Source organism: Parasteatoda tepidariorum, chromosome 8, assembly GCF_982258835.1.
Source record: "Parasteatoda tepidariorum strain Cologne lab strain chromosome 8, Ptep-v5.0, whole genome shotgun sequence".
Classification (NCBI taxonomy): domain Eukaryota; kingdom Metazoa; phylum Arthropoda; class Arachnida; order Araneae; family Theridiidae; genus Parasteatoda; species Parasteatoda tepidariorum.
In genome coordinates this window covers 86500284-86516736 of record NC_141762.1, presented here as the reverse complement: position 1 = coordinate 86516736, position 16453 = coordinate 86500284, and the positions used below count along the sequence as shown (strand labels likewise).

Below are 16453 nucleotides of genomic sequence, written 5' to 3'. Positions count from 1 at the left end.
TATTTTATTTATTTATTAATTTTGTTCAGTTCAAGTACCCTTGGAGTGCGTTTATTAACAAAAAAATAATAAAGAATAGAAAACACAACAAAATAAAATTTATCATTCATAAAAAATGTTGTTTAATATAGTATTGCTACTAAAATAAATTTCCGAACTGAGAGAAAAATTCCCAGGCCGGAATTTGTTTCACGCGTTTCCGAATTGTTTGGTTCTCCTTGTGAAACTGTCGATGCTGCTGCCCTCTATTAAAACTTAGCTGAACTTTGGAATTTTAATTTCATTTCAGTCGCCTGAAATGAATTTAGCGAAAATAATTCTGTACATATCTAGTATATTTTTATTTAACGCGCAAGCACAACAGATAAAATACAAAAAAATATTTCACAAATGAAGATAATTGTCGCACTCTTGCTAAGTGTTTTTTTTTTGTTTTGTTTTCTTTAATAAATCATCCCAGCCTGATATCAACTCTTTCTCTTTCTTTTTTTTTTGCGCAATTAGTAACTTAGAATAAAGCTGTGTGAAAAAATGTGTTTTAATCTCTTATAAAATAACTAAGTGGGGTTTAATCATTTTTGTAAGTATTAAAAAAATTAATCTGTCTGAAAAATATATCCAATTATTTAAATTTATCTTCAAAAGTTATAATATAAGTTATAACGTAATGCCATGACTACGTCTTATAAACTCTACTTCTTCTTCAGCACTACTGCCTATTACAAGCCAAGGCCATCTTAGTCAATTTCCTTCATCGATCCAGAGTTGCTCCAGTTTGTTTAGAATACTTTGTAAACTGCACTTTCTTTCTTTTATTAACATGGTGTAAGATAACAAAACAATATAAAACAGTATAGAAATCTGCTTCGTTCTTAGAACATTGGTAATGAATTAAATGATGGCATATCTGTATTAATTCCCAAGCCATTTCTATTGATATTATATAAATATCTATTACAGGCACCTATAAAATAAAGCGTGAATACATACTTACTTGCATCGTAAATTAAAATTGGAAGGCTTGAGGAAATGTAAGAGTCCTATTCCTTAGTATTGTTTCCAGGTCAGCACTTAACAAATTTACGGAATTTTACACAATATTTTAATGCCTACACACAAAAATTGTTGTTTTTCACTAAAATATCTCCTAAAAAAATAGTGAAAATGAGGCTCACTGTTAGATTGCAACAAGCTCCTTATTTCTATAATTTTTTTTTTTTAATCATTATTGTTATTATTTCTGCTTTTTAATGGTTAACTCAAGAATAGTTTACTCAAGTTTAGAAATAAGGCTATAATAAATCAAATGAAAATATACTTAGAGGCTTTTCACAAATGATGTAATGTCCAGAGGGGAGAAATAAGTGTGTGAAATTATGACAGCGGAAAGGTGGGGGACAACAAACAGTGCAATAACGCACATTTTAGTTCAAATAAAAACATTAAAATCAGCAGATTAAATATTTTTGATAGTATTTATTTTTATATTTAATTCATCAAAATATGTACATTCATAATCATCATTATTGTTAAAACTCACAAATATCATTGAAACTGATGGATACAGGTATGTTTTTATATATTACACTGCGACATGCAAAGTAGGTATGGTTAAAGTAGGTATGGAAGTGGTAAAGGTATGGTTAAGTGTGACAAAGGGGATAAGAGAAACCAAAAATATTGAATGAAAAAAAATTGTTATTTAAGAGTGTACTTTTAAACGAGTGGTGAAATGCAGCCAGTGGTTCTTAAAATAGAAATTTTTAAAAATTCTTGGAAGTTTTATCCTCAAAGATTTAAATTTAGGAAAGTTTAAATTATATTTTTAATTCATTATTTTATTTATAATAATTTCATACCATTTTTAATTCCTAAATAAACTATACTATTTTTCTTCAATTATTTTTTTTCCTATTAAGTTAAAATTGTTTACGGACCTTGTCCTTGAATAATTTTAATGCCTTAACTGATTCAAAATAACAAATGCTTAAAAAAAAAAAAAAAAAAAAAAACAGAGACTGGTGCAAAAACAAATTGGTGAGAAAATACTAAGAATCAGAATTAACACTTTGGATGTAATGAAATTTAAGTTGACACACAAACAAATTATAAAGTCAGAAACACATGATAATTAATATAAAAAATTAAAATAACTCTCTATTAATAATGGAGTTAACTATAGGCATTTTAGAGTAGAAATAAATCAGAAATAAGAGCTCAGCTGACATTCTGATTTATTTTAGCAGTGCAACTTGTGTATCTAGGTTTTTCTGAGAGGAACCTATTTTGTGAAAATTTAAACATAATTTGTGAAAAATTAAAAATTATATTAAAAGATTAATACAAAAATATGGATTTATCGTTTCTAAAGGGATACAAAAATAAAATTTTAAGAAAAAGTATTTCGTTTCCTAAAGTTGAATTTGTGAAGGTAGTAAATTCGGCCTGGACAGACCCCTGGTTGAATGCTTTTGAATATTATAGATTGCAATATAAACATATGTAATAAATGAAAACATTACTAATAAATATAAGTAAAAAAAAGTTGCTAAAAACTCTTAATCTATTTTTTTTTTTAAATTGTTCTAAATAGTTAATATGATACATAATTCAATTGATCATATCTTTCTTGAAAGCATCATAATTATTCAAAGAAAATAGAACTAATGAAATACATCAGTACAGATTTATCTATCAGTAAATTGAAAAATGTTTTCAGAAAAAGATATTAAAAGTATATTTGTTTTTAAAATACAAAACAATATCAAAAAACATTCCTGTATTTTCATCTGTGTTTGTTGATTCATACTAAAGTAAGTATACCTGCATTTTCGTAACTTCAAAATCAGGTTTTTTTGTGAATGACTATTTCTTATAAATCCACAGTTTTAAAAAAAAGTTACAAAATAAAAATAAAATTTAAAACTTGATATAGATAAATGGTGCAGTAAGCTTAACAAGAAAGATCTTTTTCCCCCACCCATTAAAAATTTTAACATTTTATAAAATAATTTTTATTATATAATTTTAAATTATATTGCATTTAATTTCTCTAACATATATCATTCCAAATTTCGATACAATACAATATTTAAGAAAAAGTATTGCTCTGTAATATAAAAAAAAGAGTTATAATTCTCTTTGTAGTTTTCCTATAATGCATTAAATACCTTACAATAAAATTGCCTCAGAAAAGGGTTACGGAAGAAATTTTTTTTATTTCATCTCTCAAGAGCTGCAATGAACTCAATTTTTATATCAATCAATAATAATTTAATTATTCTTTAGAATATCATAAGCACAAAGTACTATTTTTGAATTAAGTGAACATTTGAAGTTTGGCATACTCTGTCTTTGTTAACAAAATCAAATTATACAGGTTTTTAAGTTCCTCTTTGAAAAAGTTAATTTTAATATGTATTATGATTTTCTTCATTTAAATTGCAAGATTGTTTTATAAATAAATTTGTTTTTAACATGTTTCAGTAAAATAAAATTTGGAAATGAATTGAAATGCTATAAGCATTTAAACTTTTAATGTTGTAATTAATTTTTTTTCTCGTTTTTTTAAAAAATTATGTTGAAGTTAGTTTAAAAAATAGTTACAAATATTTTTTACGGTTATCAACACAGTGATTGATCATTTAAGGGCCATATTTGGCTCTATCACAAGCTAAACACCCTTACTTTAGATAACACATAATTAATTTATTTTAATTTAAACCTCAGTTTCACAAAATATAAACATTAAAATACAACTCTTTCAAATAACAGCAAACAAACCATCAAAATATAATAATTTTCTAGAACAAAAAATGGATATAAAAGTATTGAGTTTTACATTTAGATTACATTAACCTAAGTTGGTGCACAGTGATAATGTTGCAGAAAATTTTACACAAAAGGTACATTAAAAAAAAAGCCTAAATAGGAAGGTAACAGAACTAACTTGAAGAACGTCTTCTATGCTTACTTTTATGCGAAAGTTTATAGTTTGATGAATTTAATTTCGATTTACTCAAATAAGATTCTGAATCACTTGAGCTACGGTCATATTTATCGTTTTTACTGTGTTTACTTGTTTTATCTTTATGTCGGGTAGGAGAAGATTTTCTATTTGATTTTGAATACTGAAATGAAGGTGACTTTTTTCGTGATGAATGTTTTGGTGGGTCTTCATAATTTCGCCTTTTAGGTTCAGAATTTTTTTTGGAAACATATTCATCTGAAGAAGATGAAGAATCAGATGTTTTCTGTCTACATTTACTAATAGATGATTTTGAGTGTGATTTAGAAGACTGCTTCAATTTAGAGTTGCTTGAACCATGGGACTTCGAATAACTTTCCTCATCTGATGATGAAGACCTGTTTTTCCTCTTTTTTGGTAAAGGCGATATTGATCTTTTGGAACGATAATCATGTTTGCTATCATTCGAACTAATATATCTGGCTGAAGAGTCATAACTTTTAGTCTTTGTTTTGTCATTCGATTGCGGTTTTTCGTAAGAATTTTTAGGTTTTTTGTGATGTTGATCTCTAGAATCACTTGATTGTGATTTTTCATATGATTGCTTAGATTTTTGATAATGTTGATCTTTAGAATATTTTTCTTTATACCTAGTTGACTGATTCGTTCGCGCAGGAGAAGATGAAGAATCAGAAGAATAGCTTTTTTGCCTAGAAGTTTTCTTAATTGATGGATAATCTGAGGTTTTAGAAAAAGATGAACTATTATGATGAAAACGAGATTGAATGGAGGGACTTTTACGGGAAAGCCTTGAATGATGGTCCTTGAAATTATAAGAAGATTCAGAGGGAGATTGGCTTCTTCTAGATTTGTGTTTCTTGTGCGATTTTTCAGATAACTGTACACCATGAGACTTTGAGGAATATTTATCTTCATAAGATTTATTTGAAGAGCGATAAGATTCCATATTACGAGACCTTTCTTGGTGTCTATTCTTGCCTCTGCTACTCTGAGGATAAGTATCATCATTTGTGTCAAAAATCATCTCATAACCATCAGACTTTTTAACATCACTTTTTAAAACAAAGTTTTGAAACCTGCCTGGCTTTCCTTTACCAACTTTGTTTTGATTCCAGTTCAGCTTTGCAACAGACTGGCTGAAATCGACATGTATCCTCCTGTCATCAATCAGTACATTGTCCATTTTAAAATAAGCATTCTCACAATCTTCTTCCTTCTCAAATTCAATAAATGCATACTGTAAAGACTCGCCAGACTTCTTATCTTTGATGACCTCACAGCTGACAATTGTGCCAAATCGAGAAAAAATCAACTCCAAGTCTTCTGATGTAGTGACAGGATTCAACTTACAGACAAATAGAACATTTTCAGGGGGTTTTACTTCTGCATCAGGAATGTCACCAACCATTTCCAAAATAGTTGCTCTGGCTTTAGCTTCACTATCTTTGATCTTTTCTTCAATTTCTTCAATGTCCTTCCCTTTGGTATCATCTAATTCTTCATCTGGAGCAATATAATCTGTTTCGAGCATTTCTTTTGTGGGCTCTGGTGATGCATCGGGTACAGATAAGCCAGCAGGATCTTCATAAGGATCGTGCAATATTACTGTATGGGTTATACGAATGTCTTGATAAGGTCGATCGTTTTGATCGCATATAGTTTCATTGATCTTCAAAAGAACTTCCAGGCCTTCAGCAACTTCTCCAAAGACAGTATGGACTTCATCAAGATACGTCAGATTTTCTCCCAGAGTTAAAAAAAACTGTGATCCATTCATATTTCCTCCGTTGTTCACCATTGACAGTGTGCCTATTTTTTCATGCTTCATTCTCGGCTTCAGCTCTGCATCAAAGTATTTGGCTTGGGCACCATAAAGAGTAGAAAAAATAGATTCTCCTCCACGCCCAGTAGCAGTGGGATCTCCAGTTTGAGCGATAAAGTTTCTTTCAACTTTATGAAACAGACAAAAATTATAATATTTCATTTTGCAGAGTTTTAAGAAGTTCAAGCAAGTATTAGGCCTCTCCTTCAAGTAAAGGTCAACTGTGATGTCTCCAATTGTTGTTTCAATGACCACTGACATATCTGATTTTTACCTAAAAGTGAAAAAACTTGTTAAAAGATTCTGATATATTAAGACAATGAAAACTAAAAACACATCATAATAAAAGTGTCTTTTAACCTCAGTAGCCGTAACCTTCCAGTACAGCAGTGCGAGCCTCAGAGTATCAAACTATCTGCAGATACTTTTTTAACTTAGATTTCAATAATAATAATAAACCATTGGCAAGACTAAACCGTTATTTTCTTTTCTTTTTTAAAGTAACTAAAAGTGCCGAAAAAATTGGAGATTAAGTGAATAATAAAGATTTTTCTCTTCTATAAAAACTAAACAGTTCATCACACGGAATCATCCTGTGTGTCGCGGTTCGACAATGCAGTAGAACAATGCAGTAGGTTCGACAATGCAGTAAAAGTTTTTATTATGGGTTCTGGTTCAATTTACTTCACTAAAATATATTTATAAAGGGTAAAAGTACATTTAAAAAGAAAGAGGAAATTTTTTTTTTTTTTTTTTTTTTTTTGCTTAAAGTTTAAATTTTTTTTTATCTAGATTTTAAAATGTTAGGTACACCTTTTCCAGTTTTAAATCTGAGATCCTTTGTAAAATCTGGATTGATATTCTGATTTTTATTCAGCACAATATGATTTGACATTTAGAGCCATTAACCATGAATTTTAATAAAAAAATTTTTTTAAGTATTATTGTATAAGCTTCAGTTAAAATCAAAAAAGTATAAATCTTTTTTTCATCTATCCTAAGTTTTGAAGTGCAAATTTTTGCTATATATTTGTTTAAGTAAGACTAACTTTTCCAATAATAGTTTGAAACAGTTTTATCTGGAGTGATTTATCTGAGAAACAATACATTTATTATATAAATCTTGATCCATCTTTCAAGCATTACCATATTAGTTTCAAATTAATTTTAAACATGCATTTCTTACAACTAATTTTTATCTACTATTTTCAAATTCAAATTTTGCACAAAGTTCCAGCAAGCCTAATCTTTTATAATATTAGTCTCCACTTGATTGCGTTTGGGTCCCAGACAAATTTTGAATTACAGAGATAATGCTACGGATTGTCCCAGAAAATTCTGCTACTAGTTTCTAGAAAATTCTAGAGGTGACAATAACCAATACAGATTTTACATTTCCTAACACTCAATAAGCCTTTTCTTTTAAGTCACAATTTCCAATAACAAGTCTAATTGTTATAAATAACAAAGGGAATCATGAATTTTTGTTTGCACTTATCATATTAGAATTTGCTGTTCTGGTTAAAGAAATCTATGTGAATTTTACACTCTTTGTTTCATTTTAGGTTCATTTATTTTTAATCAACCTATGTTTTTAAATTTTTTCAAACTTATATTAGCACACATTAAAAGTTACCAGTAAGGGAAAAAATAATGTATTTCTAGTTTGGTTCAAAACTAAATTATTGCACTGCAACTAAATTAGTTAACCCTTTCGAGCCGACTGTCACATATATGTGACAGCAAGAAACGCGTTCACTTCCCGGCCGACACACCCGCGTGTCAGAGAGTTTTCTCGTTCACCCCCGACCGTCACTTATTTGTGCCAGCGTTTCGGAACGTTTTAAAAAATGAAATTTCTTCCAAAAGATGGCATTGTATGTCCATATGGTTTCAGATACATGTAGATTTAACCTTCTACTCAAGATGAAAGTACATTCACGTGGTTTTTAGGGGAAGGAGTAGAGGGGGGGAATGTTTTATGAGGGCTCTTTAAATTAGCACGTGATATTTATTTACAGTAAGTAAGGGAGTTTTTCTTTTCTCTCGCTACTTTCGATTTTCGGATTAGTTTTTAGTGGATAATTAGATCTTGTAGGCTTGAATTTTTTTTCTTTTTACCGTTAGAATGTCGACGCGCGAAAATTTTTAACTGAGCTGGAAATAGAGGAAATTATGCAAAATATTTAAACTTATTAATATTTATATTACATTTAAACAAGAAATAACTTAAGTAAATAAAGTATCCATAGAAATATATATAAAGCATATGTCACTTAAATACTCTACAGAACAATATTAAACAACGCGCTGATATTTCGGTAATTTCATGGAATTAGGCTTAACATCAAAAAACCCTCCGGCCCTGGGGAGACACACGCTAGAGAGACTGCCGGCCTCTGCGGTAAGCGCGCTTTCGCGCTTTGCGTCGCGAAAGGGTTAATTCTTTTACATTGCACTAAAATTCGAATGTTTTGCTCTATAAACTAATAACTTTACACTTGGAGCAATTTCAGCTTTATATTTGTATGCAGAGCTCATTCTAGGCAGGGTAAACAGGACGCAGCACCCTGCTGCCCTTTTAGTCAAAAGAATCCATCCTGTTGCCCCTGAAGTAAATTAGTGCCCTGATGTAATAGACTCCATACCCTTTCTTTCCTCAACCCTTCTTTATTTTCAACTCTTTTTATTTAGTTTGTCATTGCTGTCAATACATAGATTTATATGGGAAAGGAAAAATAGCCATCACACCCCCTTGTTACACTTGTCTTTGAAAGTTTGCAGTTACTTCACTATCATTAAATCATAATTATTATTAGTCATTTTAATTATTAAATCATAACTACAGACACTTAAAAACATACATTTATTATTTTAATAATATATGCATGCATTTTAAATAAATTAGTAAGCTGATTAGCTCATTAACTCGATATATATATATATATATATATATATATATATGTTAATTTATTAATAAAAATTAGTAATTTGGTACTTTTAGTAAAGTAAAAATAAAAAAAAAATTGACAATGTTTTTTAATAGAGCCTGTAAGCCCATAGAAAGAAATTATTGCCTATTTAGAATAATGCCCTTTTTTTTTAAACTTTTGCACCCTGCCCTTTTTTCTGCCTAGAAAGAACTCTGTTGTATGCAAATTGTTCCTTCCATGACAGAATTAAAAACAATCATTAAAATTGCAAATTTGCCAAGTGAACAAATTTTTGAACAAAAGTTCTATAATTTTGTACACTATTAAAAAAATAAAACTGTTCTACACTGATATTGCCATAAAAAATACCGATGCTTCACAATAAATTGCAGACAAAGCATATAAGCACATAGCATGTTGCAATATCTTTATAAACGACATATCTAATTCATAAAAATCTTTCATCATATTTCAAAATAAGCTTCATAATTGCCTTATAAACGAATATTTCTCTGTACAAGATTTTAATCTAATTATAAGAAACAAGTAGAAATTTTGCACTGCATAACTACAATGTGTGGCTTTATCTGCAAACAAGTAACAAATCCTCAGTTCAAAAAACTCAATAGAAAAACACGGAAGCAAAAATTGTTAGTAACTTTCTATAAACTCGTTTATGAATCATTTCTTCAGTCTTTTTTACATGGATTTTCAAACTGTGATGTGTGAAGAGTGTTCATGCAATAAATTTGAGTTTTTTATTTGACTCCCTTAATTTGCTACAACATCCCCATAAATCAGTAACAATACAATCAGTTGCTTACAATTGTTTGTCAGATTCACATCATTCTAAAATCTTGATATTTTAAACAGGATTGTATTATAGCCACAAATTTTGAAACCCGCATTTGAGTAATAAATTTCTGATAAGAGTGAATTAGAACGATTTGATTTAAATTCCAATCATTTTATAGATAGCATTACTACAACTGATTTTGATATAGTTTTAAATACAAAATGTAAAAGTAATAGATTCATACGATTTTAAATATTTTAAAGCCGATTTTTGGAATATGCAAATTCATTGCACTTACCTATAATTTTCTTTATAAAAAAGATTTAAAGTCTTGAATACTATGTATCTTTTGAGAAGCCCACCCTTCTATATGATATACAATGTCTGTTTTTGAATTTCACCTTCAGTTTCCTGAGTAAAGCCTTTCTTTAAGGTCAAGAATAAACCCAGGACGATAATCTATGATTCACAGCACAGCAGTTGTAAGTGAAAGAAGTGATACGGCAAGCATAATTTAAAGGAGGTAAAAAATTAAGTTTTAATCGATAGTATCAGTCTACAAAAAGTTCTTGTTAAGAAGTTAAGGGCAAATAAGTGCAAATCTTAAGAAAGATACTATAGTTATCTTAATAGTTATTTTTGCCAAACCTGCAAAACTGATAAAACAAAATTTTTAATTCCATCAATAAAAATTTACAAATATTGATATTTTGTAAAAAGTTCGTGCAAAAATTTTACTTAATGAAACCTCGTGTAGCATATAAATAGTATAAAATAGCGATAGTTTTAATTTTGGGGTTAGTGATTTTTAGTGCTAGCTTTCATCGTTATTTATTTAAAAAATAACACCCTGCCCTGTACAACTGTGACGGACGAGTAATTGCTATTAGTAGTTGCTGATTTAGAAATTTCTATGAACACATGTTTATACACAACTAACATGATAAATTAACTGCAAAGATAGCAAGAAGAACTAAAAATTCAAGATATAGTTAAAAGAGGGGAGATTTCCATATCGTGATCTGAGGCAGAATAATTGCCGAGTTTTGGAAACTTCTGGGCAGTGACCCGCGAGAAACTAAAAAAAAAACATCACAGAAAGAGACCAACTGGAGAAGTATAACTCCGGGCAAACATCAACATTTTTTTAATGCAAATTTAATATCTATTTGGCACCTTGGCGATTGTAGTTGGCGCAACAGATCACGATACGGAAATCTCCCTGATACGAAAATTATTAATAACATTATAATCACCTTTAGCAAATAAGAAATTTAACGAAATTTTACTTTGTTAACAACTGAAGATTTTTGTTTACTTTGTAAGTTTTTATCTGCTTATTTTTGTGCGCACAAGGTTTCCATAGAATACAGATATGAACACAGACATAGATGGCGTTTAAACACTTTATGCAAAAAATTCACTCATGAGAATTTAAAAATATGAATCGGAACTTGATTGGTGATTTTACCAATCAAAATCTTATTCGCATACCAGAATTTTTGAATTAGTTGCATATGACATAGGGTCGGATAGAAACATGATTATTTCATTCTATTACCAGTGTTAGTTTCCTTTTAATCATGAATTAAAACTAATCAAATCTACTAAAAATGGGAATTTGTCCAATTTAATTATAGAATTTAAAACTTATGAAATGAATATAGTGAAAGGAAGGTAGGCAGGTACTTTATTTACGTCGCACTAGAGTTGCACAATGGGCAATCGAGAGAAAATCAACTCCAAATCTTTTGATGTAGTGGCCAAATCTTTTGATGTAGTGACGTCCCGCAGTAGACTGATCGTTAAGACACGGTTCCTTGCATATCACTGAAGTCAAGCATCACTGGCTGCTGTCAGCGTGCGGGTGGGTGACCACTTGGATCAGTCTGCGAAAGGAACCGAGGGTGTGCGGTATTGGTCCTCGTCAAACTGTTCTGTTGTAAAGTGCTCGACTTCGCGTGCAATTCGTCGGGCTACCAAAGCGGGGTGCCATTCCCTCTGCGGAGGATCAAAATTGTGATGGCATGTCTTCGGATCATCCTCAGGGATGTTTCCCTGACTGTCGCCAATAATAGCCCATTGTGCAGCTCTAGTGCGACGTAAATGAACAAATCAACCAATCAATTTGATGTAGTGACAGGAAATAATTTATAAACACAAAGAACAGTTTTAGACTGTCACATACCATTTACCTATCTTTGTTTCCTTCGGTTTCTTCAATTGGCGATCTAAACTCTCGAATACGCCATCTGGGGAGAGACCGGTTTCATGCCTTTAGCCCTTCTCCCTTCCCTCTCCTCCTTTTTTCAGTTGTATAGGAATGTACTACGATATTTTCCCTTTTCTTAATATTTCCCTTTTTATTTAATAAAAATATTTTTTTTAAATTTCCGTGATACTTTTCTTTAGAACTATATTTAATGTAGTTTTCAGTTTCATACAGTTTTCCAACTTAAAAGATTTTAATATATATGAAAATCAAGAGAGAAACTAACGTACTTTCTTCCTCTATGACTTTCCACACTCTAATGAGGAAAACATGTGAATTCACTTAAGTGTTGCCATAGGTAGAGAGTTGTGCTCCACGCCACCTGCAGCCCATTTTGATCGCCAATATCTTTACCTCTGGTATTATAAAAATTTTCATCTGGGGCTATATAATCTGTTTCAAACATTTCTTTTGTGGGCTCTAGTGATGCATCAGGTACAGATAGGTCTGCAGAATCTTCATAGGGATCGTATAATATTACATATTACACGATTGTGGGTTATACGAATGTTTTGATAGGGTCGGTTGCTTTGATCGCATATTATTTCATTGATCTCCAAAAGAACTTCCAGACCTTCAGCAACTTCGCCAAAGACAGTATGGACTTCATCAAGATACGTGAGATTTTCTCCTAAAGTTAAACAGAACTGCGATCCATTCTTATTACCTCCATTGTTCACCATTGACAGTGTACCTAGTTTTTAATGCTTCATTGTATGCTACAGCTCTGCATCAAAGTATCTGGCTTGGGCACCATAAAGAGTAGAAAAAAATTCATTCTTCTCCACTTCCAGTTGCAGTGGGATCTCCAGTTTCAGCGATAAAATTTCTTTCAACTTATGAAACAGACAAAAATTATAATATTTCATTTTCATTAAAAATTATCAAATTAAAAAAAAAAAGACGAAAAAAATATATATATTGCATCAATTTCAGGAAAATATTCTTAATTTAGTTGAAAAATACATGATTGCACTACAACTTAATAAATAAATTCTTTTACATAGTACAATAGTGCTAATGTTTTGCTCTATGAACCAAATACACTTTATACTTAGTGCAATTAAAATTTTGCATTAGCAAGTAAATTCTTCTATCTATTTACAAGAATGGAAACAATCATTGATATTTAAAATTTAGCGAAAAATATTTTATACTATAGGTTTTGATTTCATAGCACAGCAAGATCTATTACTATGATGGTAAAAAATTGAGATAAACCCCTATAATCTGTTAGGGTAGTTGTCTCCAAAAAAATCATTTAAATTAAAGGTAGAAATGCATTTTACCAGTTAATTTCTTTATGTAAGAGTTACATAGCACATTTACGCAATGAATACAGAAGGCTTCACAGAAAAATATTTTGCCGCATCTTGTACCATTAAAAAGGCAGTGCTCCGCTGTCAATATGGTGCTGTCAATGTAGTCAATAATGCTCTTTAAGGATGACAAGGACTAGAAAATAATAATAAGTTGATAATCATTTTTATTGTTCAAGAATTAATTACTTGATACACTTTAAATTATAGATCTTTGATTTAAAATTCTGTTGATTAAATTGGTATTTTTGAGTAGCTTACTTTTCAAAAATTAGTGATGAACACTAATTAAACTGCTACGCTAAACTGCACTAATTTTTAAAAATTAGGAAAAACTACACTAATTTGAAGGGAAAAAATGAAATGTTTATTCATTTTTTAAATGGAATTATCTTTAAATAGACAAGTCTTATTGTGCTCAAACACTTTTTGAATCATTTCATTAATTTTGCAAATATCATGAAATATGCAAAAATGTAAACTTAGATATAGGTAGTCCGTAATTTCGACCACTCAGCTGCCTAAACTAATATAATTGTATGTTCCAATTTACCACTACTTCCCAAATTCGAGGGTTAAAAATAAAAGAAAAATTTGCCAGGAAAAGAGCATATTTTTTTAGATGAAGAACGTTTCCTCCAATGCCCGCCTGGGAAATGACATATGTCGTACAGGCATCTGAAGGACAGATTTGTTGGCCACTTTTCCAGGGGCACCATATTTGGTGGGGCAACGTTGCTCCCTAATAAGTACATATAGTACATAGGATGAAAGAACATCCATGCCTTGCCCGGGATTCCAACTCAGAACCTTTCTGATGCAAGGGCAGTTCCCTGACCCCTACACAGGCCGGTCGGCAGATAGAGAACGTTTTGTGTCTGATTTCGTAGCTAAAGTAACATTAGAGTACATTTTCTAATTGATTTTTCGATTTCCAGTTGAAGTTTCGGTAATTGGTTGATGATATTCTTCTTTCGATTTTCAAATATCACTTTATATTCAGATCAATAGGGAATCGTCAATCCTAGAGTACAGATAGGGATTTTATTCCTTTCTGCAGAGTCACCCTGTACTTCGTGCTCAAACTAAGAAGAAAAGTAGGTTACATCGTAAGGGTCGATTATTCTAGCAATTCTGGGCCTGAAATGTCCTCGTGCACCACTAGAGGCGCTTCTTTTTTACGGATAGTTAATTCGTGCACATTCATCTAAATTATCGCAGTTTCATATTTTCTTTTAGTTATTATTGAAAATCGTACGTAAATGGATCCATATTTATCTGTTTTATCGTAGTTGAGGGACAATTCAAAAATGATGTCACTTTTAGTAGGGAGGGGTTTCATAAAGTTGTTGCTTGTTGTTGTTGTTAATTTACGTCGCACTAGAGCTGCACGATGGGCTATTGGCGACGGTCTGGGAAACATCCCGGAGGATGATCCGAAGATATGCCATCACAATTTTGATCCTCTGCAGAGGGGATGCACCCCCTCTTCGGTAGCCCGACGACCTGCACGCATAGTTGAGCACTTAACGGTAAAACAGTTTAACGAGGACCAATACCGCACACCCTCGGTCCCTACGCAGACTGATCCAAGTGGTCACCCACCCGCACACTGACCGTAGCCAGTGATGCTTGACTTCGGTGGTCTGCTGGGAACCGTGTCTTAATGATCAGTCCACTGCGGGACCTAAAGTTGTTGCAGTTTAAAACAAAGGCAAGGAAGGGGCTGGCAAAATATCTGGTTCACAAGATATTTCGGTCAAAAGAAAAATACTTAAAATCACCAGATTATATATTTTTTACATCGGCTTAAATTTTCTTCATCTTGTTCCTCAAAATAAATGCGGATCTAATAATTGTTATTGCTATGTCCACAAATGACATTAAAAAACGTCGTTAAAGTTTGAAAAAAAAATGAAGTATTATCTACATCAGGGCTGTCCAACTGCAAAGAGCCCACGGGCCAGAATTCCAGTCACTTATCACCTGGTGGGCAGCAGTTTGGAAAAGTTGAACAATAACCTCTTACCTCTTGCACAATAACAATTAATAGTTGAATTATTAATTACAAAACAATTTGCTTACATTTTAAAGGGAAAATTGAGGCAGATCAGCCTGAATAAGAAGTTAGCGGGCCGCACAATATGTGTTGGCGGGCCGCCAGTTGGACAGCCCTGATCTACATCAAGTGTTTGGTTTCTAAACTGAGTGCTCAAGTGACACCCCTGCAAAGCTTGAAAATTTGTTCACCAAATGAGAAAATTGCGTTAAGATAGAACAATTTAAATGTAATTTTGGAGAACAATTATTAAAGGAGATAAAAAGTAAAATTGAATTAAAAACAATTTAGATAAATATAAGTACCGATTCAAATGCGTACGAACAGATACTCAATGAAAAAGAAGCACTCCTAGAGACGGTCTCAGTCTTTATGAGGGCCCGGATGGCCTGGTTCGTAAGGCCTTCAGCTCATATCTGAGAGGTCGTAAGTTCGATCCGCGCCGGCTGTAGACTCCCAAGTGTACGAAATGGTGACTGGTGAATGCTATATCTGTCGTGGTCACAAAGTTCCCATTACAAATCGATACCTCTGAGAGTACTGGATCGGAGATTGATCATGTTCTGGTTCAGGTCAAAATTGCGATCTGCGGATGGATGGATGATTTGTGAATGCGTCCTCCATGCAAAACGGAATGTGACGTATATATGTTGCTCCCGCATTATCATGTAGGATGTTTTCCAGACCGTCGCCAATAGCCCATTGTGCACCTCTAGTGCGACATAAATAAATGTACCAGGTCGTTACGAACTTTTTTTTATCTACCTTTAAGCTTATATTCTTATATTTTGTCTAGAAAAAGAGCTATCCTCGCCACAAAGTCTATGGCCGTCTACTGCTAAGGAAAAGAAAAAGATAAAAATATAGCGTTCTTCAAACAGGGGAGTTTGTCAATCAGGTGATTCCCTTTGTGTCGCCAACACGAGCCAAAACCTATCTGAAATATTGACCTTGTACCCCTACTTGTAATTGTTAAGCCTCGTAATCATCGAACTATTGTCAACACCATTGTTCCAGTCGAATGGCGAGGGGAGTTCTTTCCATAGACAGACTATGGTTTTTCTGTATTTTTTAATTACGCTTGGAAACATAGCTCACCGGAGCTCATCTGCAAGCGTATTTCACGAATCGGATTCAAGTTTCATTCATCCAAAAAAACAATTTAATTTCTTTTTAAATTTTTTACTTTTTTGGGGGGGAAGCGCCAAGGTGAAGAATGGAGAGAATAATCACACCCTCATAGGGCAGAATTTACTTTACCCGT

General features: G+C 31.8%; 1 protein-coding gene across 8 annotated transcripts; it reads right to left on the bottom strand.

Moving 5' to 3' along the window:
• Positions 1-1456: 1456 nt before the first annotated feature.
• On the bottom strand, positions 1457-10932 carry LOC107456968 (uncharacterized). 8 transcript variants are annotated; one of them, XM_016074977.4, is made up of 2 exons: positions 10796-10932; positions 1457-6084 (listed from the first exon to the last, which is right to left on the bottom strand). In XM_016074977.4, the coding sequence occupies exon 2, from the start codon at positions 6069-6071 to the stop codon at positions 3945-3947; it is 2127 nt and encodes a 708-aa protein (XP_015930463.3). In that variant the 5' UTR covers positions 6072-6084; positions 10796-10932; the 3' UTR covers positions 1457-3944. The 8 variants fall into 8 exon arrangements, with proteins under 8 accessions (XP_015930463.3, XP_015930464.3, XP_015930465.3 ...); XM_016074978.4 differs by having other exon boundaries at positions 10841-10901; XM_016074979.4 differs by lacking the exon at positions 10796-10932 and adding an exon at positions 10650-10666.
• Between the last annotated feature and the right edge of the window lie 5521 nt (positions 10933-16453).

Bases quoted from the DNA above. Each gene is read 5' to 3' on its own strand.
- LOC107456968 (XM_016074977.4), bottom strand. From the start codon at position 6,071: ATGTCAGTGGTCATTGAAACAACAATTGGAGACATCACAGTTGACCTT.